Source organism: Thunnus albacares, chromosome 4, assembly GCF_914725855.1.
Source record: "Thunnus albacares chromosome 4, fThuAlb1.1, whole genome shotgun sequence".
Taxonomy (NCBI): domain Eukaryota; kingdom Metazoa; phylum Chordata; class Actinopteri; order Scombriformes; family Scombridae; genus Thunnus; species Thunnus albacares.
The window spans coordinates 4,598,427-4,626,038 of NC_058109.1; the positions used below are offsets into that span (position 1 = coordinate 4,598,427).

The window sequence follows — 27,612 nt, forward strand, 5'->3', positions numbered from 1 at the left end:
AGTTGTCAGTGCTCTTTGGTGAACAAACTGAATTACCTCAGACATATATATTATATTTGACACTTCTGTACTGCAGTTCCTCGTTACCTATCGGCCACTATATACAACAATATATACAACAATATACTCTATTGTTGATTCAAACTGTCTCACAGTTGAGCATAAGGACTCATCTAGTCTCTACAAATCAGTCCTGTCACCAAACTTTGGTGACTTAAACAATGTGGAAGTGAATCCTGTTTTAAGTTGACTGGGCCCAGAAACTGAATATCTTCAATCACAAACCATCAAAAATTAATCTTTATCATTTATTTTGTAAATTTAATAAATTCCTGCCTGGGTCGTCCTCATTGCTGTTGTGTCTTTGATGGTTTATAGACAGTAGAGTAGATTGGACTTTGGCTGTTCCTCACAGTAGAATATTCACAGGCAGAGGAGCTGGGTCTGTGGATCAGCGCTTCACCATTAGCTTTGTCAGTGCTGCTTTGAGAGATGATGGTGGAGTAATGCATTGAGGCAGGGGGGTTTGTGGGAAAGTTGGCAGTGGCAGAAATCATCTCTACTGCATTTCCTGAGCCTGTCTCCTGGGGGAGCTCCTGTACCTCCTCATAGACGTTATCCTTCCAGGGAAGAACAAAAAATTGAGTGAGTAGTTGATATTCAAACAAACAATAAGTATTTGGTAGATGGACATGGTGTCAGTGTGATGGACGACTCATTGCGCTCCCTCAGTAGAATTTACTCACTGACAAAAACTCTGTTATACTTTACAGCTATATGTCTTATTTAGTCATGCATATTGATAATGGAAGACTAAACACCAAGTGCATTTCCATCCACAGAAACAGAAAATTCAAACAAATCCCTTTTTTTTTTTAAGAAAAACATGTTTCTAGTGATTTTCTGCCATTTATTTATATACTGTTATAATGCTGGCTGTCTATGTTAAACATGGTCAAAGTGTTCAGAGCAGGCTGAACACCTCTTTTGCAGAGTTACCTCTACTTCCCCATCAAATTGACGTCATTTCCACAAACAGCCATCTGTTCTGTAGTCTTTGTTGCTAAGGTTGTTCATGGATTGTTCACGTTGTCCACTCTCATATTTCAGATCAGATTCAGGCTCGAATATGAATGGTTGTATTTGAGACATTGATATTTTGAGTAAAGAATGGGGAAAAAGAAGCGAAATCCTACTTCTACTGTTTGTTTATGTAGCCTCTGTAGTCTGCTGAGGGGCAGCTTGAGGGCTCATCAGGAGGCTTGAAAGAGACAGGAGCTAAAACAACCTGTTTCAGACAGAGGCTGAACTGAGGGGCTGCATAAAGGGCCAATACAAGATAGATAAGGAGTTTTTAACTGGAAATCATTTAAAGATATTCCAATAGAGCCACAGAATAAAAATATAAACCTGGAAATGTGCAGGATATGTCTTTAAAAAATTGATTTACAATAAAAGCAAAATGCGACAAAGTGCCATGTAAACAGACGTAGTGAATAAATGATGATGTACATGAGACATGCAAATTAAATGTCACTCAAGCTTCCACTGAAGAGACAAAAACTTTGATGAGGAGACTGTAACGTTCCTCAAATTAATACATGAAACAGGGTTTACGTTAACCAGCATGTCGGCTTTTTGCTGGTATCACGTGTAGTTGTCCGGCAGATGAAAATATCAACGGCCAAAATATCTGGTGGGAAATATGCCAATTGCCTAATAAATGAATTAATAACAAGATATGTTGCCAAGACATCTTAAATATAAACTTATACAAAAGTTTGGTTTTGCCTCTGCTGTATAGACACTGATAAACTCACTGAGTTTGGTCATGTGACTAAGTGTGGCACAAGATTCAAAAGCTGCACACTCCAGCAGCAGCCCTGCGCTTTGGCTCGACAGCAGTTAACACGACTCTGAAAAATCTGACTGTTTTCTCTCAGGTAACGTTACATCCAGCATTGACACAGTAAAGAAAAAGGATCAGCCCGGAGCTCCATAGTATAAAAATGTTTCTCGAATATTAACGGCCATATTGGCTGTCAAAGAAAAGTCTAGCGTAAACTCTGACAAACAGAAATGTCCTGTTTCCATCATGTTTTCTACGTCGTCTTTCACTGTTTGGGGTTTGACTGCTGCTCTTTTAATTACGTCATCTCATCGTGTTCTCTTCTTCTGCAACGGTTTAATGGCACCAACTGGAGAATTAGTGCCACCAACAGTTTATCTTGTTGACCCAACTCCTAATATTCTGATAACAGCAGTGGATAGAAATGCACACTAAAACAAATTTTTCTGTACTGTTGAATTTTCTGGAAATTTGGTTAAAATGTGTGCTTCAGTCTCATGTCAGAGGCTCTCCAGATAACAGGTAAGAGATTTGTTGGTTTGTTGGCTGTCAGAGGTGGTAATACACTAACTGAATCAGAACACTGTAAGTGGAATATTCATAACAAATCTGCCACATGTAGCTAAAGAGAGTCTGTCATTGCACTGCAGTGAAAACATAACACTGCATCGTTGTGGCCAACTGACAGTTTATCTCTATGAAACAAGAGTCCTGGGAGATCTCTCTTATATTTACAACGGAAATACTTAAAAGTCTGGCATCATTTATGTATTGCTCTTGTTTTTCTGACAATATGAATACCACCTATAAAGTACTACCACACACAGACACATTTATACTAACCTCTTTGATGTGCTGTGCTGCTGCTCCATTCCTTGTGGGTTTTGAACATGAAAATCCTGACAGAAAAAGAGAGAAAGTAAGAAAAGAAAGAGAAGAAAAAAGGAAATGAGCAGAAGGATGGAAGTGGATTAATTTCAGCACTTTTCATCAAGTTGTTATCTATACAGTTGCTTATCTATGTAGCTTAGAATCTATCTCTAATTATCTATGTAGTTTGATTTCACTGAATAGGATTTAATTGTGCATCCCCCAAAATGAGTTATGATAATAGGTTGACAAAATTTCAACTTACAGACATGATAAAAGTCATGTCTATTAACTTCTGACGTCTTAGAGTTTGTCTGCTTTGGTTTTTTTAGACATCACATCTTCACAGGATAGAGGAGTACATGAATGTGGTTTTGTGTGTACAGTGTGCATGTGTGTGTTTCATGTTCTGCAGTCCGGTAATGAACTCCCTTACGTTTGTTGACGAGAATCACAATTATCACAAGCAGCAGCAGCAGCAGCAGCACAGCTCCACAGATGATCATTATTACCTGAAAGTCTCCTGCAAAATAAACCACACAACACATAAAATGTCCAGCATCATTTAAAACACAGTGAACACATGGAATTATCACTCAAAGCTGTCTGTGTCAAGAAATTTAACAGGAATTTACAGAAATTAAATCATCAAAAAAATGTTCAAACACGTAACATTTAAGTTTGAAGATATCAAATGTGCTTTCTCAACATGATTCACAGATCCAGGTGGTGCTGCTGAAAGCAAAAAAAAAAATGCATACAGGTTGTACGTGTGCATTTATAATTTAACAAGGATAGAAAAGGAAAAATACAATTGTTCTAAGCCTGACAGATAAAACTGTTTATTTATTCAGTATTTTTTAATCTTTTTTTTCTCGTTTCCTCCCCTTTGCCAACATTTATTAATATATCAACCTCGGCCAAAAACACACGAAATATCTAATTAAATGTTTTTTAATTAACTAAACAACAAAACAATGAATACATGAAAGAAAGAAAGTAAGATGAGTGAATTTGTGGAAAAAAACTTTGTTGAACAAATGGCTTTTTGACATGACACAGCAGGAAAACCACAGGTGTAAATAATAAAATGAATGATTCAGGGTCCTGGTATTGCACATGCTGGCTCAGTGTCACACTGTCATGGTTTACAGGGACACTTGAATAGAGCAGAGCCATTGTTAATGTTATTAGTGACACCTGTACTTTCCTACTATGTCAAAATATCTGCCACGAACTTAATGCGGCCCCTATTTTTTCAGTTTGTTCCATTTCCTGTTTTGACTCTTAACTTCCTGTTGCTATTGCTGGCTACAGTAAATACAATTAGAGAGTCCTGATCGGTTCACACAGCACTATACATTTCTCAAAGCTGGGAACAAAGTTGCAAGTTAAGTTTGCTGTTAACTAGCTTACTTTAGGTTGTTGTAGCTGTTTCTATGATTTAATTCAACTTTATTTATATAGCACCAAATCATAACAAAAGTTATCTCTTCACATAGAGCAGCTCTAGACCGTACTCTTTAATTTACAGAGACCCAACAATTCCTGATGAAAAACTTATTTGAATTCTTCACAAACGATCACTAAACCAGATGGTTTTATTACTTTGTTTGGTCTGGAATCTGATTCATCAAAATAAAATAAATAAATCAATCAATCTTTTCACCCAACTATGCAATATAACATATATTTTATTGATAATATTAGCTTGTTACACAATAAGAAGCCCATGCCATTTTGAACTGCCACACTCAGGTAACGTCTGTTATAAACACAATAAAACACAAATACCAACCTGTTGTAACAGTAACATGAGCAGCTGTGTGGGACAAATGATCTAATTGGTGTATCTATGAAAATAGTGCTCGATGTTTTTCAGAATATTGTAAATTAACATTTCTTGTGCTCTTTCAGCTCCTCTAAAGTTCATTAATTAACAAATAGACAAAAACCAAAGAATGTAAAAAACAATTTCCTGTTTTAAATGAGGTTATGAGCCAGGTCTGCTGGTTGCCTGACGACTGCTTAGAGCCAAGAAACAGTTCAGCTTGTAGCCTCATATTAGCTTCAGCTGAACTTACATTTGTATTATTACACAGCATGAGGAGAATGGATTTTGTCCCTCTTCTCTTAAAAATCTGCTTTAGGAATGGATTTCTTCACCACAGATCACAATTACATGATCAATGACACCTCCAGTGTGTATATAGGTGAAGGATAAATATTGAGCAACTTATAATTTTAAAATTAAGACACTTCATGTGTAGATAAAATGAACAGAAACTTTGAAACTGATCAGTTGTTAAGAGCTTTGATGGAACATGTTGCTGATCGAGTCCTGCTGTCACTGCAGCATGCTCATCTGAAATCTGGTGAAAGGGACGTGCAGGAAATGAAATCAAGAGTATAAATAACAACGACTGCAAGTGTTCTCACTCTGTCAGTCAGGATATCACAGTTGACTGTGGTTTGAATAGAAAGCCAAACGCTACAGAGTGGCTGATCACACAAAGCAAATGGCTGTAATGTTGCATGTCTGAACTCGCCTTCTGGAGTCACGACAGTCCTGTAAACTGCAGCTGGTGAACATGAAGTGTAACTAATCATGTCACAGTTTACGGGACTGTCATGACTCAAAACAGCTCATGTATCATCTACGTTACTCTTTGACTAAAAATAACATTCTTGTACATATTGTAATAACTAGACATTTTATGTATCGTGCAAAAACAAACTCGCCCTTTACTGTAAATCAAACAGTAATTAAGACTGTGTCTTTCTTTTAATGCTAACAATCATTTAGCCTCCTACAATCTGTACCAGGGTCAGATTTTGGCTATAGTTGAATTGAAGTCTTCAGTCACTACTTCTCTGCATACCTTGCACATGCACGGACCCTCTTACACATGCAGGGATATTTGCACATACAGTACAATGCACATTAATGTACAATCAGACTTAACCACTACAAATTGTGTTTACATGTCTCTTTTTTTATTGTATCTACTTTTGTAATTTTATCTTGTAAAGGTTTTATATATTGTGCTTAAAGTTTGAATTTTTATAATTTTCATAATTTTATTCTCAATTTACTGTTTATTATCCATGGTGGTCATAGGTGAGCGCAAAATAAGAATTTCATTGTACAGCAGAGTTGACTGTTCTCTGTGCCTGTGACAAGATTTGAAGTGAATTGAATAATTTCGTAGTAATAAAATAACACGTCCACTCACCTACAGTCATCTCCAGTTTGTTGAAGAATGTTTTACTGTGTCTATTGTCAGTGTTTTCTACTCCACACCAGTATGTCCCGGTGTCGTCTGTTGTTACGTTTCTCACAGTTATGGTGATATTTCTCCTCTCTCTGTCATCCTCCACTGAAAACTTCCCAGTGTTTGTTTTTTTATGATAGTTGCCTTTTACTAAATATCAAATGTCAGCCAGACTGCCAATACAACATCTGAATGTGTATAAATTTGTGTTAACATCTTTTAAATCACCTGTTGTGTTGAGTCATGTTTCACTGATAAACTGAAAATGAAAGTCAGAAAAAAGCCTCTAACCAGTAGAGGACAGCTGAATCTGTGTTACTCACTTTTAATCTCCAGTTGTATTTTTCTGAGTGAAGCTCTGTAACTTCCTTCATTTGATTTGACTCCACACCAGTAGACACCAGCATGCTGTGAGCTCACATTACTGATGGACATGTTGAAGCTGTTGGTGTCTGTGAGAGTGAAAGTCCCGTTTGACTTTACAGATGATTGTGTTGATAAAATCTCCTCACAGATTTCATTGTTGTCTTTGCAGATAAACTTGACACTGGAGTTGTATTTTTTAGGGAAATCACATGTGATGGTGGTTTTAGCTGTTTCATACGCAGTTTGATTAAATGGTGTCTGGCAGCCATTTTTCACTGCAAAGAAAAAAGAAAAGTAAAACATGCAAAACTGAACATTGTAATACTTTGCTAACACATGTTGGAAATGTATCATCATGCTCATATACAGTAAAGGGTGCATCATGTGCATTTATCTTTTCATTATATCTGCCTCTCCTGTCCTTTAATGTTTGCTTCATAGCAAATTGATTTCAGTTTTTGCTAACTTGTTTAGCTCTGTACAGTAGAAAGTTGGAAGAGAAGCAGACCTCACTGAATGTGAAACATGTTCATACTAGAGTTACTTTGTTGCTCATCTTCAAAATAGACAAGCTTTTTAAATGTATTGACTTAATAATTCAGTCCTCAGGACAAAGATGAATTATTTACTTATACTTTGTACCCTATCACCCAGAGACTAATGTTAGCAAAGCACCCAACCGCACCATGAAACTGACCACACTGCAGCACTTTACAAAACTTCAACCAACTGGAGAAGTGAAGAAAGTCGGCTGCTGTGCAAACTGAAGACAGAACGTTAACAACACAGTGGAGCGTTTCGCTTTTTCCCCTCCTTACTCCAAAACACACAGACCAACTTGTGTTTTTACAAAAGACATTAAACCAGTGATGTTGGTAAGTAAATGACACTTTCATTTCATCATTATTATACTGAAGAAGACTAAGATGCTTCCAAATTAATGCAGTTCACTTTTCTAAATCAAAAGCACACACTTTTTTATACTCTTTTATGTTTGTCAGACATGACCTTTAAATGTCAGTTATGTTTCATATTAAAGTTCAGTGGACACAGGACACCAGTGAATGACACACAATGTGTTGAAGGAAGCGTCAGAAGAGCTAAAAATATTCCCTCTCTTTCTATTTATTGAATCAAGAATTGGCTTTGAATCAATAATCAATTCTGAATTGAATCGTGACACAAAGGATCAGAATCAAATTGTGAGATTCCCAAAGATTTCCATCCCAATGGGATAGATATACTGTAATTATAACGTGCAACCAAAATACAGATACATTTCTGAAATGTCTTTCAATGCCTGATGCCTGTGTGTTGTGTTGTTACATTTTTGTTAGTTTTCTTCATGTTTTCTTAGTGATGTTTTGTTAAACTTCACTCTGTCTTTGATACAGATGCAGCATCTCTTACCAACTTTCAGTTCCAGTTTCTGGGTTTCAGGAGATGAGTGAGGTCTTTGGTAAAATTTACATTTGTACTTCCCAAAGTCCTCACTTTTAAGTTGTTTAATGGCCATCCTGAGATTTTTATTTCTTGTATCATGGTACAGGGAAAATCTGTCGTCCTTTTCCCACACATCCTTTTTAGTGCTTTTTATGCGTGTTCCTCTGGGTTTAATACCCTCTATCTTTTGATATTCCTGATCTGCTCTTGGGTATTTGCAGGTGAGTTCAACCCATCCTCCTTCACATCCCTTCACTTCAGACGAGGCCTCACAGCCTGTTGATCAGACAAAGAGAAAAGTTCCCATCATGTCAGACACTGAAACAATCCCAGAACAGTCTGAATAAGAACCGTATCAACAAAACATCCACTGTCTCATCATGCTGGTAAACAGACTTTCTGGATTAATCAATAGATCACAGAGTTGTTCAATTAATCTTGTTGAATGTGTAATTTTATTCACACATATAGTGTTTTGTGGTAATTTCTGTAGAGATTCTGAAAGGCCTCTACTCATAAAATCTAAGTTAGTATAAAGTTATAAAATACATTTTTTGTTGTATTTGTAATTTTACAGTGTAACAGCAACTCTGCAGCCTACCACGGTGTATTTTTTGGTTCTACCACCAGGAGTCGCCAAAGTCAGGTTTTCAAATCCCAGTGGCTTCATGATTCAAGATAAGAATTGAAATAAGTTTGACTTTGTATTTCATCCTTGACAAATATTAGGAATTTTTATTTTACATTTTTTTAAATTCTCAAAAATGTATGTGTTAGTGCCTGTTCACCAGAGGAGTTTTATGCACTCATTATCTTTTCTTTAACTACTGTGTTATAAATGATTAATACTGAGAGTAAAACAGGTGTCTTTCTAACCCTACCAGTCCCAGCGACCCGTCCACTAAAAACAAACAAGAATCTCCTCCAGACATGTTTTAAGACATAAAAATACTTTTTCCACAAAACGTTAAATTACTTTTTAATGGTTTTTTTTAATTGCATCTACTCCTTTTCTCTCATTAAAAATCCAGAATCTCTGAATATGTAAATATTGTTCATTTCAGAAGTTTAACAGCTGGACACAAGATGTTTCCTCCTTCACTGTAAAGTTCATTCTCAGTGTTTGTGCACTGAGGGCTTCAAGTTTCCACATCACACTTGTGGAAGTTACAAACTAGTTGTGAAATCACAAATCATGCTCTTACGTAAACACATTAAACTGAGTTTTAAGGTGAGCTCAGAAAATGAATGTGATGCAGATGAACGTGAAAACAAACTCTGCACACACATCAATCAAATATCAATATGTCAATCAATAGCCCTGGACCTAACAAGCAAAATGAGCCATTACAATTAGTTTTAACCCTTTCTTGTAAATAGTTATGCCCATTCAAACATGTCCATCAAAGTTTGGATGTTTCTCATTGAATAGTTGCTTTTGTTAATTATTCTTTATGATCATTTAGCAAACTGTTTACATTCTAGCTGTTCACCCTTGACCTCTATAAAATCAAAAAGGTCAGTGGCACAGTTTGACCTGAGTAAAAGTGGAGTAAAATATAATTTGAGAACCATAAATGTTTGTTTTTCTTTGTCAGTTTTCGCCTTTGTCGTTTATTAATTATGAAGCTGTTAAAAGCTTAATGTTGCTGTCAGTTTCACTAAAAACTTTACAGATTTCACTCATCAGTTGTATTAAACTGTTTCAAATTAAAATAAAATATATAGCGGACACCATCAAAAATGTATTTTGTGATATTTATAATTCATCATAAATCTTGAATGGAATTATTCACATCAAATATTTCTTTCATTTTCAAACAGTCCTGGTTGACATGAAATAAAAATGCGTTCATATGCACATACATGGTATAAACAGGATATAAACATAACATTCATCAGTCTGTAATATCTGTAATCGGGTATTAGTAATCCTTTTACCTGCCATTAGTGAGAGGATGAGGAGAAGAACGCTCTTCATTATGTTGGCCTTCGATGCTGAGATCCTTCGTCCTCAAGTATGAACTCTAGTTGGTTATTTCCTCTTGTCTTGTTGCTACAGTTGGTTTGTCTCAAGTGTTGTGTTTCATGAATTTTTAGATGTTATCTAAAAATATCACGCCCCGCCTTTCTGTCTATCCTTCCTACTTTTTTTTGTCTCAACCACAACTCCTCCCTGATTATTCATTGCTACTTGATGTTGACAGTAAACACCAAATAAGTGGTCAGAAAGAAAGACAAAGAAAAATACACTAGATTCATAGGAAACCTCTGATGCAAACATGATGTGTCAGATAGAAAGTAACTTACAGTATGAGGAGGAGAGACACGGCAAATAATAAAATAAAGTATATCTACATCAGAAATTGTGTATTTGTTGTAGTAGTTGTTATTGCAGAGCAACATGATGCAGCAATACCTTTACCACCTTTATCACATCCTGTGTCCAATATGTAGTGCTAGAAAACACGCATTAAATGTACATTTTGTTGCTGTATGTCAAATTTAGACCACACACCTTAAATTTCATGTAAATCAAAGGAAGTTTGTAACGTAAGGCTTGCTTCTTGTTGCCACTAGGCTGGGCTACACAAGTGGGTCATTAATGCAGCAGTATATTAAGTCGACATTGTCTCAGATGCATTTGCATTGTCATGAATATCGGATGTAACACCTAGGTGTTAAATATCACTTCCTGTGTTCACTATGTGGTGCTAGAGAACATCCACTAATTATACGTCATGTTGCTGTATGTCATGTGTAGACCACACCATGTACATTCCATGTACATGCCTGTTGTCAGTAGGAGGCGCTGTGACTACGAATGAATATTGACTTGTAGATGTGTTCTGGCCTGGACTCCAGTGAAATTTGGGGCAGACTGGACAAAGTCCAGTGGAGTTACCACACCTTTCTGTTTCATGGTGAAACATGCAAATTTACCAGTACATTATGACAAGAGCATTCTGTGAAAAATTTTGATAACTTTTCATCACAAAGGTCTTAAGATGACACTGACAAAATTTGAAGTTGGTTGATCTTTAGGAGGAGTTTGTTAAAATACAACGCCTGCAAATGGCAAAAACTGCCTAAAAATTGCAAGGTAAATTCAAAATGGTTGACTTCCTGTTGGACTTAGGGTATGGCCCCAGAAGGCTTTTTTGTAAGTGTGGACATGATACATCGGCCTACAAAATTTTATTGTGTAGGCTGATGTATAGTATTTGTGCTAAACTAAGCTAACTGTCTCTTGGCTGTAGCGTCATATTTAATGGACATGAGACTCAAACTCAAACTATTACTATAAATTCTTTGAACCTGCATTAATTGATTTTTTTGTCCTCTTGTTTTCAGCAGAAACAAGTAGTGAACACAACTCTGACATACCACTTTTTAAGTTGGTATGGGCAGCTAGTTAGTCATTCAGAGTCCTTTTTCTGTCCACCTGGTGAATGAAAGTCCAATATTCACTCTCTTTTAGCTGTTTTTGCTCTCTACCAACTCCTGAGGGAAATATCTGGCTCTTTAGCTGCTGTGTCTGTTTGCTGTTTGGTGCTGAGCAGGTAGTGTACAGTGGCTTCTTAGAGCTTTTTCTCTGAAAACAGCTGCCTGCAGCGGCTGAAAACGATGCTATGAGAGCGCTGAGAGTGAACCAAAACAGTAAAGTTGCAGCCGGACAGATAAACAATGAGCTGAAACTTGATATGAAGCGCCGTAAAGCCGAGAGAAGCTGCAGAGTCGCTGATAATTCTCTGTAGGTTCATCACTACGAGCCACAACCAACACATTACACACTGACAGCTCATACATTGTTAAAACAGAAAATATCAGTTAAAGCCACTTTAAAGTCTTGTTTTCTCTTGTGAAATATATATCACACATCGTATCAAGAAGTACAGTCATAATGAGCTTGTGATGATGGCTGTTGCCGCCCTGCTGGCTGCGCCCGAGGTGGAGAGGAGCCCCAGCATGGCCGACTTCGCCAACCAGATCATAATATATCAGTCAGAGGGACCAAACCACTACTTCTACTGCAATACTTTAACTGCATCAAGCTGATAATACTTGTACTTGTACTTGTACGTATACATGTACTTTTACTGTAGTAGTTTTCGATACAGGACTTTTACTTGTATTGGAGTATTTTAACATTGCTGTATTGGTACTTTTCCTGAAGTAAAGGATCTGAGTACTTCTTCCACCACTAAAACATGAAGATATTGTAATTTCCTAAATGACCAACCACCTGCAGAGGAGGAGCAGAGGGAAGAAAATGGAGGAGACAACAAGCTAAAAGCTAAAAGAATTAACAGTAAAAGTTGATATATTATTTGGAGTTAGCTAACTAAGGTACACGTTTGCTTTGATCAGGGATACTTTGCTTCATGAAACACAAGTCCTGAAATAAGATTTTTTCCAGCACAAGATTTATGTTTGTTTAATGTTAATAATTTTTATTTTATTCACACCACCACAGCTCCTGTATTATTATACTGATATATCTCATACATTTCAGTTAGAAAGGAGAATTATAGGTCCTTATAAGTGCCAAACCTTTCGTTTAATCTGCATACAACAGAACTGGATATTAACTGCAGTTATGCTTTATTGTTCTGGTTGTTTTCTTTTTGGTCAAACTCAAACTCCAGTGAGCAGAAGGCAAGAGGACCACTGCTGCTGTATGAGGAGAAGCAGGATTTGATGCTGCATTCTTCACTTGGATTTCAGATAAGCTTTAAAAATCTGTAAGGGGCCCCTAACTGAACTAGATCTACATGGTTAACTAAACTAAACCTTGCTGACTTGACTGAAATGAATTAATATTTAACATTTCTTTAGGATAATGTCACTGAAGAGGATACAAACAAGGGTCAATAATTAGTTGAGTTGCCCAAGTAATAGTAGCAAGAAAAAGGGAAGATGATTCATTTTTTTCTGGTTTGGTATATGAATGTAATTCACAGAGCCGGCAGAGTCTGCACTTCAAACTGATGCATCGACTCAGAAGGGTGGGGAGTCTTTCCCTGTAAGACTTGTGTTTTTTATCAGTAGTTTAGCCACCTTCACTGCATACAACACAGGTGCTGAAAGTGTCAGAGTTAGAAGCAGGAAATACAGTCGCTCTGCATCCTGCTGTCCTCTATTTCCATCATCTCTCTCTGTTTCCATCAACACAAAACAAGAATCTTTAAAAGTTTACAGCCTGTCATGTTGTTGACCTGCGTTACTCTGTGTATAAGGAAGGAAATGGCTAAAAAAAAAAAAAGGCATCGATTCCACTGACAAAATACCAGTGAACTCAGTGTGATAAAACAGCTGTGGTTTCGACAGGAAGCATGAGCTGTTTGTTCCACCGGAATACAACATCATCATCAACAAGACAAGTGCATGGCCAAGAGAAAGATAATGATAGAAAATTGCACAATTTGTACAGACATTTGCTAATTTCACTCCGTACTTTAAGATGGAACGAGATGACAGAAGCCATAAATGTGATATTCACACCTATTTATAATATTACTTCTATCGAAAGCTGCAAGAGATGTTAAACTGAGCTCGTTTTTACTTTGATGTTCTATTTTAGCGTACAAGCCTGACACTGATGTTGCCTAATGCCTTTACTTAGAGTGTAGATGATGGTTGATTGTGTCAACAGCAGCACTGAAGTCCTGAAGAACCAAAACAATTCTCAAAATCAACAACTGACTCTTTAATATGAGGTGCTCTGAAACCAGACTGACATACCACAAACAAACAAACAAAAATAACCATTTACATTTTGCTATACATGATTTACAAAAAAGACACAAGGTAAAGGCTGAACAAAGATAATTAAATATATCATTATTATGTACAGGCAAGCAAGGGAACAAATATCAGGGGGACAGGATATGGTCTGTAAGACAGAAGCCTCCCCAGGGGGTTGTAGAAGAGTTGAAGGTGGCTCACACTTCCAGAGGATATAATTATATCCGCTTATAGTGATCAGAGCCGTCCGAATCAAATTGATCATTATAAGCAGATGATTATAATAATAATAATAATAATAATAAATTATAATAAAACATAACAATAAAACAAGTTTACAAAGTGCTTCACAGACATGAACCTCGGGACTGAGAGCAACAGCTGGTCCACAGATCTTAGAGAACGAGCTGGGCTTTAAGGGATGAGAAGGTCAGTGATATAAGATGGGGCTAGGCCCTTCAGAGATTTAAAAACAAGCAGTAAAATTTTAAAATCAATTCTAAAAACCACAGGTAACCAGTGCAATGAGGCGAGAACAGGGGAAATGTGATCATATTTTCGAGCCCTTGTAAGAACCCTGCTGCAGTATTCTGTACAAGCTGTAGGCGGTCCGTGGTGCGGTCCAGCAAATAAGGAGCTGCAGTAATCTAAATAACTAGAGACAAAAGCATGAATGAGTATTTCAGCACCACTGAAAGAAAGAAAAGATCTCATCTTTGCAATGTTCCTGATTTGAGTGATAGCTGATTTGGTGATTTTGGTGAAATGTTTTGAAAAATTCAAGTCTGAATCAAAGATTACATAACATTTGTTTTCTTTTTCCTAATTTCTCTTGCAGATTACCATCTAATTGACATTTGTATATTTATTACATGCATATAAAGTAATGAAACGAGCGGCTTCGCTAATTTTATTGACTGTTTCAAAATACAGAACAGCTGTTTCAAACGCTTGTTGCTTCGCTGCTGCATCTTGTTGGCTCGTTTTTGGCAGCTTGTCATAAGCTTCAAGGAGACTACGTTTTTCATTGAGAGAAGATGACTTTTTCCTTTTCTTTTTCCCGTCATGATTTCAATGTGCACGCATCACCAGCCTCAGGTAACCAGCTGGCAGGCTGACGAGTTGTGTGTTTAGGCTGTGGGGGTGGGGGGGCCGCAGCAAGAAAGTTGAACCAGAATCAACTTTTGGAGAAACGCAACCCGTAACGCTGTACAACCCTGCCATGAGGGAAGACAAAACATTACTAGGAAGAGGGGAGGACGTTTCTCTTTGTTCGATAAGGTTAAAAGTAAAAGTTAGGCTTTGCTGACGGCTTCCCAACGCATTTTAAAAAAGACAAGAGAGAGAGAGAAGCAGTGGTCAAATGAGCTAGAGAGTGGATGAGGAGAGCGAGCGATGGTAGCAGGAAAGCCGGTGATTAAGAGGAATAAAACGTTATTTTCTGAACCTCTGTAGAAATGCTGCCTGCAAGTCAAAAGTCAGGGCTTCAACCTGCTCTGAACGCTTCATTTGCATTTTCTTTTCTACCTTGCCGATGAGCTGATGTCGGCTCATCACGCATGCCCATAAACGGCTTTGGTTGCTAAGGTTGTTGCTAAGGTTTTTACATGTGTTGTTTGCGTTGTCCACGCTCATATTTCAGATGTATTTGAGAAGTTGACATTTTGAGTAAAGACCGAGCTGAAGCCCAAAGCTTTCAAGAGTTGGCCAATCAGAACAGAGTGGACTCAACAGGAGGGGGTCTTAAAGAGACAGGAGATAAATCGGCCTGTTTCAGACAGACTGAATTGAGGGACTACATAAAGCATCAGTATGAGTTAAATAGTTTTTTGTACTGTAATTCATGCAAAGATATTCCAGTAGAGCCCAACATTAAAAAATAGAGACGTGTAAATGTGCAGAATACGTCTTTACGTGGAAGCAACAGTTGAACGTCTCAGTGCAGTTTGTGGCAGACCTGCTGCTTATCTGAAAGATTGGTTTGATAAAACGTCACAGCAACAGCTTTAAATTATCTTTTAAAATCTGCTAGTTTACTTGCCAAGGCAAAGAGAAACACAACAAACACCTCTTACAGGAAAGGAGGAAACATGAGCTATAAGCAACATGTCTCAAAATGTTTTAAATAATATTAAAGTGACACATTAATCTGACAGGATGAGGCTTTTGCTTTGGTTTTGAAAAGTTTTCACTAGATAGCGGATTGTAATACCGATTGTAAGAAACTTTAAGAACTTTTACTTTAATTATCATATTTCTATTATTCTATTAGTGTTCTAATAATTTATAATATTGTTCTAATAACCCAACAGATTTTTCTAATGACATTATTCAGTTTACTATTGATGTGTAATTAAACTGTAATTAACAGTAACAGTAATTTAAAATGACAAACAATAATATAATGCCTGCCATAGTCTGACTTATTTAAAATTACTACCACAAGCAACATGTGATAAATAAACATTTCTCTTCAACAGCAATGTGGGATTGTTTTTTCAGTGGCTTAGAAATAAAGAGTCACAACAACCAGCAATGTTTGGTGCTTTTTAATATCACACAAGTCAGACAAACTGCAGGGACATGGACTGTGACTGAAATAATTCACTATTGAATGATTCTATGTAAAAGATTATTTAGTGTCAGATGTCAAAAAACTATTTCAGACACTAATTCATTCATTCTCTGTTTTTGCAGCGCATGGTTGTAGATAGCTGTTAGTTAGTGATTATACACCACTTTTCAGCATATTTTCAGTCCACAATATAGGTTCTAATAATTCTTACTAGACATTTGAACAACACTACAAACACATGTAGTGAATAGTGAACAATGTCTTACACTCGTACCTGTGACTTTATAAAGGTGTTATCTTAACAGCACAAAAACCTGCACAGCAGCAGACACACAGCAAGCTAAAAGAGGCTGAGAAGTTCCATAAAGCAGCAGAGCTGGATAATCAGTCTTTGTGGATTCATCAATATGAAGAACTTCTTTCACATAGTTGTTTAAAGAAGTGGTACCATAGAAGAACAGATTCATTTGGCTTTAACACATTTTTGTTTGGTATTTGGAGCAAAAATTATCAATCAACTAAACTACACACATAAACTACAAACAAGTAATTGTTGAGTCAGTGGTAGCAGCTACTCCTTCAACCTTTTGATTTATTATTCAACACAAACCCAAATCTACACTTCAGGCTCCTGTAGCTGAGCTAGGACAGGCTCTTGTATTTTATTCCTAATCGATGGAGCTGGAAAACAATTAGTCAAAAATGGCACCAGTGTAGCGGGAATACAAAGGATGCCAAAACAAAACTGGAGTTCTGAAGCTAATACTAATATTTTAGAGCTGTGAAAATGATTTATTATATAATATTTGTTCTTAAACATAAACGCATAACATAAAAACATCATAAAGAGTAAATCATTGTTAACAAGCTTTGTAATAAGTGGAACATTTTACAGTTGTCACTGGGCTGCAACTAACAACTATTTTCATTATCGCTTAATCTGCAGATTATTTTCTGGATTAATTGATTAATAATTTTGTCAATGGAATGTAAACAAATTTGAGAAAATGTCATTCACAATTTCTCAGAGCCCACAGTGATGTCTTCAATTTGCTTGTTTTGTCTAAAATGTTAAATATTCAATTTACTGTCATGTATGACAAAGAAAAACAGTGAATTGTCACAATTGAGGAGCTGGAACCAAAAATTTGGAACTTTTGCTTGAATAATGACTAAAATGATTAATCGATTATCAAATTTGCAGATTAATTTTCTTCCAATCAACAAATTGATTAATCAAGTAATTGTTGCAGCTCTAGTTGTCAGTGCTCTTTGGTGGACAAACTGAATTACCTCAGACATATATATTATATTTGACACTTCTGTACTGCAGTTCCTTGTTACTTATTGGCTACTATATACAACAATATATACAACAACAATAGACAACAATACCAAACGGTCTGTCTGAATTGGACTCTATTGTTGATTTAAACTGTCTCACAGTTGAGCATAAGGACTCATCTAGTCTCTACAAATCAGTCCTGTCACCAAACTTTGGTGACTCAAACAATGTGGAAGTGAATCCTGTTTTAAGTTGACTGGGCCCAGAAACTGAATATCTTGGGGTGTTAATTCCTACAGTCTGAGCTGGGCTTCATTGTTAACAACCACAAACCATCAAAAATGAATGACCTGAAATCTTGATCATATATTTTGCAAATTTAATAAATTCCTGCCTGGGTCGTCCTCATTGCTGTTGTGTCTTGTTGACTGTCAGTAAGAGAGGATCCTCTGAAGTCTTTGATGGTTTATAGACAGTAGAGTTTGGACCTTGACTGTTCCTCACAGTAGAATATTCACAGGCAGAAGAGCTGGGTCTGGGGATCAGCACCTCACCATTAGCTTTGTCAGTGCTGCTTTGAAAGATGATGGTGGAGTAATACATTGAGGCAGGGGGGTTTGTGGGAAAGATGGCAGTGGCATAAATCGTCTCCAATGCATTTCCTGAGCCTGTCTCCTGGAGGCGCTCCTGTACCTCCTCATAGACGTTATCCTTCCAGGGAAGAACAAAAAATTGAGTGAGTAGTTGATATTCAAACAAATAATAAGAACTATCCATACAAAGTGTACTTTACATTGTAGATAGAAAGAAATTACAAACAGGTTGGTAGTTGGACACAGCATCAGTGTGATGGACGGCTCACTGTGCTCCCTCAGTAGAATTTATTCACTGACAAAAAAGTCTGTAATACTTTACAGCTATATGTCTTATTTAGTCATATATATTGATAATCGAATAATTTCCATCCAGCGTTTTTTAATTGCATTTTCTTCTGAGTGGAAACAGAAAATCCGAACAAATCCCGAAATATCACAGATTTTTTTTTTAAAGGACACGTAACATGCTTCTTGTGATTTTCTGCCATTTATACACTGTTATAATTAGGGATGCATGATATTGGATTTTTTGCCGATATTTCCAACTCATTGTGGCCGATTGTCGATACCGATATATGTACATATTTTTTTCCAGCTGGCTGAGGAGACTATTATGCATGCAAGCATAGATTGTACTAAGTATGATCAAGAAAGACAATATATGAAGGAAGAATTTAGGAAGACTGGAGTTCAGGAGCTCAGCGTTGTAATGCACCTAATACGCTGGTTGTCAACTGCCGTTATAAACCAAAAAGAAGTTTTCTTCCCCCCAACAGAGTGGTACATCCTGTCAGCCAAAATGTTTCCTATCTGTGCAGCCGCACATAGCAGTTCCTCGACGGACTGTTTCTCCATGACGGTCCCGGCGCTTCCTCCGCAGGTTCCACTTCACTCAGCTGCCCGTCTGACCCACTGCTTCTTCCCACTTTAACCTGGATAGCAAACCGGGGCTCAAACAGAGAGCCAGGGCTAACGTTAGCTGAGAGGCTAACGGAGCGTTAGTCACAGCATGACCGGAGGGAAGCACAGCCAGCTATTATAAAGTACTACCACACACAGACACATTTATACTAACCTCTTTAATGTGCTGTGTTGCTGCTCTGTGTTTTTGGAGATGAAAATCCTGACAGAAAAAGAGAGAAAGCAAGAAAAGAAAGAGAACAAAAGAAGAAAGTAGCAGAATGATGGAGGTGGATTAATTTCAGCATTTTTCATCAAGTTATCTATACAGTTGCTTATCTATGTAGCTTAGAATCTATCTCTAACTTTCTATGTAGTTTGGTTTCACTGAATAGGATTTAAGTGTGCATCCCCCAAAATGAGCAAAGATAATATGTCGACAAAATTTCAACTTACAGACATGATAAAAGTCATGTTTATTAACTTCTGACGTCTTACAGTTTGTCTGCTTTTTTTTAGACATCACATCTTCACAGGATCGAGGAGTACATGAATGTGGTTTTGTGTGTACAGTATGCATGTGTGTGTTTCATGTTCTGCAGTCTGGTAATGAACTCCCTTACGTTTGTTGACGAGGATCACAATTATCACAAGCAGCAGCAGCAGCAGCAGGAGCAGCACAGGTCGAAAGATGATCATCATTACCACCTGAAAGTCACCTGCAAGATAAACCACACAATGCATAAAATGTCCAGCATCATTTAAAACACAGTGAACACATGGAATTATCACTCAAAGCTGTCTGTGTCAAGAAATTTAACAGGAATTTACAGAAATTAAATCATAAAAATGTTTTTCAAACACGTAACATTTAAGTTTGAAGATATCAAATGTGCTTTCTCACCATGACTCACAGATCCAGGTGGTGCTGCTGAAAGCAAAAAAAAATGCAGGTTGTACGTGTGCATTGATAAATTAACAAGGATAGAAAAGGAAAAATATAATTTTTCTAAGCTTGACAAATAAAACTTTTTATTTTCTGCTCCCTCTCCATTGCCAAGGTCTATTAATATATTAACCTCGGCCAAAATATTAAAACTTTTTAAAAATTTCCTTTAGATAAAGAAACAAAAACACACAAAATATCGAATTAAATAAAACAAAACTACGAATACATAAAAAAAGAAAGTAAGGTGATGACTTTGTGGAAATAAAACTTTGTTGAACAAATGGCTTTTTGACATGACACAGCAGGAAAACCACAGGTGTAAATAATAAAATGAATGATTCAGGGTCCTGGTATTGCACATGCTGGCTCAGTGTCACACTGTCATGGTTTAAGGGGACACTTGAATAGAGCAGAGCCATTGTTAATGTTATTAGTGATACCTGTACTTTCCTACTATGTCAAAATATTTGCCATTAACTTAATGAGGCCCCTACTTTTTCAGTTTGTTCCATTTCCTGTTTTGACTCTTAACTTCCTGTTGCTATTGCTGGCTACAGTAAATACAATTAGAGAGTCCTGATCGGTTCACACAGCACTATACATTTCTCAAAGCTGGGAACAAAGTTGCAAAGTTATGTTTGCTGTTAACTAGCTTACTTTATGTTGTTGTAGCTGTTTCTATGATTCAATTCAATTTTATTTATATAGCACCAAATCATATCAAAAGTTATCTCTTCACATAGAGCAGCTCTAGACCGTACTCTTTAATTTACAGAGACCCAACAATTCCTGATGAAAAACTTATTTGAATTCTTCAAAAACAATCACTAAATCGGATGGTTTTATTACTTTGTTTGGTCTGGAATCTGATTTATCAAAATAAAATAAATAAATCAATCTTTTCACCCAACTATGCAATATAACATATATTTTATTGATAATATTAGCTTGTTACACAATAAGAAGCCCATGCCATGGAAAACTGGACTGTGAAGTTTAACAGTAATGAGTATCCACTTTGTGTTGTGGGTGGAAAAATTATTATATTAACACATTTTGAACTGCCACACTCAGCCAACGACTGTTATAAACACAATAAAACACAAATACCAACCTGTTGTAACAGTAACATGAGCAGCTGTGTGGGAGAAATGATTTAATTAGTGCATCTATGAAAATAGTGCTCGATGTTTGTCAGACTGTTGTAAAATAACATTTCTTGTGCTCTCTCAGCTCTGTCAGTCCTTCAGGCTGTACGTTATTTTATAAAACAGGTCAAATATTTGTTAAAATGTAGGCACAAGGTGATCACAAGCAGCAAATGTCAATATATACAGTCCCCACTTCTAGTGTAGACAGGAAGTTGAGTTGAGTAGGTTCCTTGTTCCTTGTTACTGAAATGCATGAGGTTAATAAAAAAGCCTTTTAAAGGATTAGTTTGACATCTTGGGAAGTACACTTATTCACTTTCTGCCGGAGAGTTTAATGAAAAGATTTGTTGATTGATCTGTCTGTTAAATATGAAGTTACAGCCAGCAGCCAGTTAGCTTTGATTTAGCTTAACATAAAGACTGGAAACAAGGGGGAACAGCTAGCCTGGCTCTACTTAAAAGGTAACAGAATCTGCTTACGAGCTAAAGTTCATTAATTAACACATAGACGAAACCAAAGAATATGAAAAAAACGATTTCCTGTTTTAAATGAGGTTATGTGCCAGATCTGCTGGTTGCCTGGCAACTGCTCAGAGCCAAGAAACAGTTCAGCTTGTAGCCTCATATTAGCTTCAGCTGAACTTACATTTGTATTATTACACAGCATGAGGAGAATGGATTTTGTCCCTCTTCTCTTAAAAATCTGCTTTAGGAATGGATTTCTTCACCACAGATCACAATTACATGATCAATGACACCTCCAGTGTGTATATAGGTGAAGGATAAATATTGAGCAACTTATCATTTTAAAATTAAGACACTTCATGTGTAGATAAAATGAATAGAAACTTTGAAACTGATCAGTTGTTAAGAGCTTTGATGGAACATGTTGCTGATCAAGTCCTGCTGTCACTGCAGCATGCTCATCTGAAGTCTGGTGAAATGGACGTGCAGGAAATGAAATCAAGAGTACAAATAACAACGACTGCAAGTGTTCTCACTCTGTCAGTCAGGATATCACAGTTGACTGTGGTTTGAATAGAAAGCCAAATGCTACAGAGTGGCTGATCACTGTAATGTTGCATGTCTGAACTGTTCAGTTGACTCCCAGCACTTCAACTCTTGTAACTAGAGATGATACTTCATCAACAAATAGAAATCAAGATCACAGTTGAGTCATTTTCAGTTTGTCCTTGTTGTAGATGAGACCGTTAAATTCACTACAAGACAGAACCAGCTAGCCCATCAATGAACTCGCCTTCTGGAGTCACGACAGTCCTGTAAACTGCAGCTGGTGAACATGAAGTGTAACTAAACATGTCACACTTTACGGGAGTGTTGTGACTCAAAACAGCTCATGTATCATCTCCGTTACTCTTGAATAACATTCTTGTGCGTATTGTAATAACTAGACATTTTACACATTGTGCAAAAAAAAACTTGCCCTTTACTGTAAATCAAACAGTAATCAAAACTGTGGCTTTCTTTAAATGCTAGCAATCAATTAGCCTCCTACAATCTGAACCAGAGTCAGATTTTGGCTATAGTTGAATTGAAGTCTTCAGTCACTACTTCTCTGCATACCTTGCACATGCACGGACCCTCTTACACATGCAGGGATATTTGCACATACAGTACAATGCACATTAATGTACAATCAGACTTAACCACTACAAATTGTGTTTACATGTCTCTTTTTTATTGTAAGGGTTTTATATATTGTGTTTGAAGTTTAAATTTTTATAATTTTCATAGTTTTATATTTAATTCTCAATTTACTGTTTATTATCCATGGTGGTCAGAGGTTAGCACAAAATAAGAATTTCATTGTACAGTGGAGTTGACTGTTCTCTGTGCATGTGACAAGATTCGAAGTGAATTGAATAACTTCATAGTAATAAAATAACACGTCCACTCACCTACAGTCATCTCCAGTTTGTTGAAGAATGGGTTACTGCGTTTAATGTCAGTGTTTACTCCTCCACACCAGTATGTCCCGGTGTCGTCTGTTGTTACGTTTCTCACAGTTATGGTGATTTTTCTCCTGTCTCTGTCATCCTCCATTGAAAACTTCCCAGTGTTCGTCCTGCGCTTTGAGGTGCTCCATAGAGGTTGACATATAGACGGATCTTCTCCCTTACAGATGAATTTCTTAATGGGAGCACTTTGTGGGTAAACACACTGGTATGTGAAATTTTGTCCACTGGTTGGGGATCTCTTGAAGCTTTTAATACCTGTAAATAGAAAGACAAAGACAAATTCTAATTCAAACTGGCATTTTTGGCATCTCACTTTCTTTATTTCACTTTATTTCAACTTTCACTTCATGTTAAATATTTACATTTTTTTTATGATAGTTGTTTTTTTTACTAAATATCAAATGACAGCCAAACTGCCAATACAACATCTGAATGTGTATAAATTTGTGTTAACATCTTTTAAATCACCTGTCACCTGTGTTGAGTCATGTTTCACTGATAAACAGAAAATGAAAGTCAGAAAAAGCCTCTAACCAGTAGAGGAGAGCTGAATCTGTTTTACTCACTTTTAATCTCCAGTTGTATTTTTCTGCGTGAAACTCTGTAATTTCCTTCATTTGATTTGACTCCACACCAGTAGACACCAGCATGCTGTGAGCTCACATTACTGATGGACATGTTGAAGCTGTTGGTGTCTGTGAGAGTGAATGTCCCGTTTGACTTTACAGAAGATTGTGTTGATAAAATCTCCTCACAGATTTCATTGTTGTCTTTGCAGATAAACTTGACACTGGAGTTGTATTCGTTAGGGTAATCACATGTGATGATGGTTTTAGCTGTTCTGTACGCAGTTTGAGTAAATGGTGTCTGGCAGCCATCTTTCACTGCAAAGAAAAAAGAAAAGTAAAACATGCAAAACTGAACATTGTAATACTTTGCTAACACATGTTGGAAATGTATCATCACGCTCATATACAGTAAAGGGTGCATCATGTGCATTTATCTATTCATTATATCTGCCTCTCCTGTCCTGTAATGTTTGCTTCAGAGCAAATTGATTTCCATTTTTGCTAACTTGGTTAGCTCTGTACAGTAGAAAGTTGGAAGAGAAGCAGACTTCACTGAATGTGAAACATGTTCATACTAGAGTTACTTTGTTGTTCATCTTCACAATAGCCAAGCTTTTTAAATGTATTGACTTAATTATTCAGTCTTCAGGAAAAGGTGAATTATTTTCTGAATACTTTGTATCCTATCACCCAGAGACTAATGTTAGCAAAGCACCCAACCGCACCATGAAACTGACCACACTGCAGCACTTTACAAAACTTCAACCAACTGGAGAAGTGAAGAAAGTCGGCTGCTGTGCAAACTGAAGACAGAACATTAACAACACAGCGGAGCGTTTCGCTTTTTCCCCTCCTTACTCCAAAACATGCAGACCAACTTGTGTTTTTACAAAAGACATTAAACCAGTGATGTTGGTAAGTAAATGATACTTTCATTTCATTATTATTATACTGAAGAAGACTAAGATGCTTCCAAATGAATGCAGTTCACTTTTCTAAATCAAAAAGCTGCAAACTTTCACACACTTTTCTCTACTTTTTTCTGTTTGTCAGACGTGACCTTCATCAAGACCTTTTAGTTTAAAGTTATGTTTCATATTAAAGTTCAGTGGACACAGGACACCAGTGAATGGCACACAGTGTGTTGAAGGAAGCATCAGAAGAGACCAAAAATATTCCCTCTCTTTCTATTTATTGAATCAAGAATTGGTTTTGAATCAGAATCAAATTGTGAGATTCCCAAAGATTTCCACCCCAATGGGATAGATATACTGTAATTATAACGTGCAACCAAAATACAGATACATTTCTGAAATGTCTTTCAATGCCTGATGCCTGTGTGTTGTGTTGTTACATTTTTGTTAGTTTTCTTCATGTTTTCTTAGTGATGTTTTGTTAAACTTCACTCTGTCTTTGATACAGATGCAGCATCTCTTACCAACTTTCAGTTCCAGTTTCTGGGTTTCAGGGGATGAGTGAGGTCTTGGGTAAAATTTACACTGGTACTCCCCAGAGTCATCATGTTCAAGTTGTTTAATGGCCATCCTGAGATTTTTATTTCTTGTATCATGGTACAGGGAAAATCTGTCGTTCTCTTCCCACACATCCTTTTTAGTGCTTCGCATGTTTTTTCCTCTGGGATTAATAACCTCTATGTTTTGATATTCCTGATCTTCTCTTGGGTATTTGCAGGTGAGTTCAACCCATCCTCCTTCACATCCCTTCACTTCAGACGAGGCCTCACAGCCTGTTGATCAGACAAAGAGAAAAGTTCCCATCATGTCAGACACTGAAACAATCCCAGAACAGTCTGAATAAGAACCGTATCAACAAAACATCCACTGTCTCATCATGCTGGTAAACAGACTTTCTGGATTAATCAATAGATCACAGAGTTGTTCAATTAATCTTGTTGAATGTGTAATTTTATTCACACATATAGTGTTTTGTGGTATTTTCTGTAGAGATTCTGAAAGGCCTCTACTCATAAAATCTTAGTATAAATTTATAAAATACATTTCTTGTTGTATTTTTAATTTTTCAGTGTAACAGCAACTCTGCAGCCTGCCACGGTGTATTTTTTGGTTCTACCACCAGGAGTCGCCAACGTCAGGTTTTCAAATCCCAGTGGCTTCATGATTCAAGATAAGAATTGAAATAAGTTTGACTTTGTATTTCATCCTTGACAAATATTAGGAATTTTTATTTTACATTTTTTTAAATGTCAAAAATGTTTGTGTTAGTGCCTGTTCACCAGAGGAGTTTTATGCACTCATTATCTCTTCTTTAACTACTGTGTTATAAATGATTAATACTTAGAGTAAAACAGGTGTCTTTCTAACCCTACCAGTCCCAGCGACCCGTCCACTGTTTAAAAGAAAAATCCCCTCCAGACATGTTTTAAGACATAAAAATACTTTTTTTCACAAAACATTAAAATACTTTTTAAAAATCCTTAAAATTACATCTTTTCCTTTTCTCTCATTAAAAATCCAGAATCTCTGAATATGTAAATATTGTTCATTTCAAAAGTCAACTGCTGGACACAAGATGTTTCCTCCTTCACTGTAAAGTTCATTCTCAGTCTTCAAGTTTCCACATCACACTCGTGGAAGTTAAAAACTAGTTGTGAAATCAGAAATCATGCTCTTACGTAAACACATTAAACTGAGTTTTAAGGTGAGCTCAGACAAACTTTCCTCATTCAGCAGATGAATGTGAAAACAAACTCTGCACACACATCAATCAAATATCAATATGTCAATCAATAGCCCTGGACCTAACAAGCAAAATGAACCATCACTATTAGTTTTAACCCTTTCTTGTAAATAGTTATGCCCATTAAAGTTTGGATGTTTCTCTTTTAAATGGGGAAATTGGCTATAAATAGTTCATTGAATAGTTGCTTTTGTTAATTATTGTTTATGATCATTTAGCAAACTGTTTACATTCTAGCTGTTCACCCTTGAGCTTTATAAAATCAAAAAGGTCAGTGGCATAGTTTGACCTGAGTGAAAGTGGAGTAAAATATAATTTGAGAACCATAAATGTTTGTTTTTCTTTGTCAGTTTTCGCCTTTGCCGTTTATTAATTATGAAGCTGTTAAAAGCTTAATGTTGCTGTCAGTTTCACTAAAAACTTTACAGATTTCACTCATCAGTTGTATTAAACATTTTTAAATATTAAAAAAATATATAGTGGACACCATCAAAAATGCATTTTGTGATATTTGTGATATTTATAATTCATCATAAATCTTGAATGGAATTATTCACATCAAATATTTCTTTCATTTTCAAACAGTCCTGGTTGACATGAAATAAAAATGGGTTCATATGCACATACATGGCATAAACAGGATATAAACATAACATTCATTAGTCTGTAATATCTGTAATCAGGTATTAATAATCTTTTTACCTGCCGTTAGTGAGAGGATGAGGAGAAGAAAGCTCTTCATTATGTTGGCCTTCGATGCTGAGATCCTTCGTCCTCAAGTATGAACTCTAGTTGGTTATTTCCTCTTTTCTTGACTCTGCAGTTGGTTTGTCTCAAGTGTTGTGTTTCATGAATTTATATATGTTGCCTAAAAATATCACACCCCACCTTTCTGTCTATCCTTCCCCTTTTTTTTTTTAGTCTTAACCACAACTCCTCCCTGATTATTGCTACTTGATGTTGACAGTAAACACCAAATAAGTGGTGAGAAAGATAAAAAGAAAGAAAGAAGAAAAGAAGAAATCCTCTGATGCAAACATGATGTGTCAGATAGAAAGTAACTTTGTCACATCCTGTCTGGCCTTTTAGTGTTTTTTGGACTTGTGTCTTTTTGTTTTTTGGGGTTCCTTGTTTTGCACTTCTGTTGAGTCCTTCTGGTCATATGTTTTGCTTGTTGTGTACTTGGGTTTGTGTTGGTGGGTATTCTTGGATGGGTTAGTGTAGGTTACGTTGGGAGTTTGTATTTTCTGGGTTTTGGGTTTTGTGTTGCTCTGTTTCCCTTGTGTGTTCTGTGCTCCTCCACACCTGTCCTGTGTCAACCTCGTCAGCCCTGCCCTGC

The 27,612-nt window shown here is 36.6% G+C and overlaps 2 protein-coding genes across 2 annotated transcripts; both read right to left on the minus strand.

Moving 5' to 3' along the window:
• Window positions 1-347: 347 nt before the first annotated feature.
• LOC122980507 lies at window positions 348-27,537 on the minus strand. The gene is made up of 8 exons (XM_044348579.1): window positions 26,976-27,537; window positions 24,994-25,302; window positions 23,553-23,870; window positions 22,927-23,241; window positions 19,812-19,838; window positions 19,531-19,626; window positions 2,693-2,748; window positions 348-620 (listed from the first exon to the last, which is right to left on the minus strand). Exons 1-8 carry the CDS (start codon window positions 27,013-27,015, stop codon window positions 348-350), a joined length of 1,434 nt encoding a protein of 477 aa, XP_044204514.1. The 5' UTR covers window positions 27,016-27,537.
• LOC122980088 (polymeric immunoglobulin receptor-like) lies at window positions 3,091-10,153 on the minus strand. The gene is made up of 4 exons (XM_044347798.1): window positions 9,745-10,153; window positions 7,771-8,079; window positions 5,956-6,635; window positions 3,091-3,454 (listed from the first exon to the last, which is right to left on the minus strand). Exons 1-3 carry the CDS (start codon window positions 9,782-9,784, stop codon window positions 6,310-6,312), a joined length of 675 nt encoding a protein of 224 aa, XP_044203733.1. The 5' UTR covers window positions 9,785-10,153; the 3' UTR covers window positions 3,091-3,454; window positions 5,956-6,309.
• Window positions 27,538-27,612: the final 75 nt, after the last annotated feature.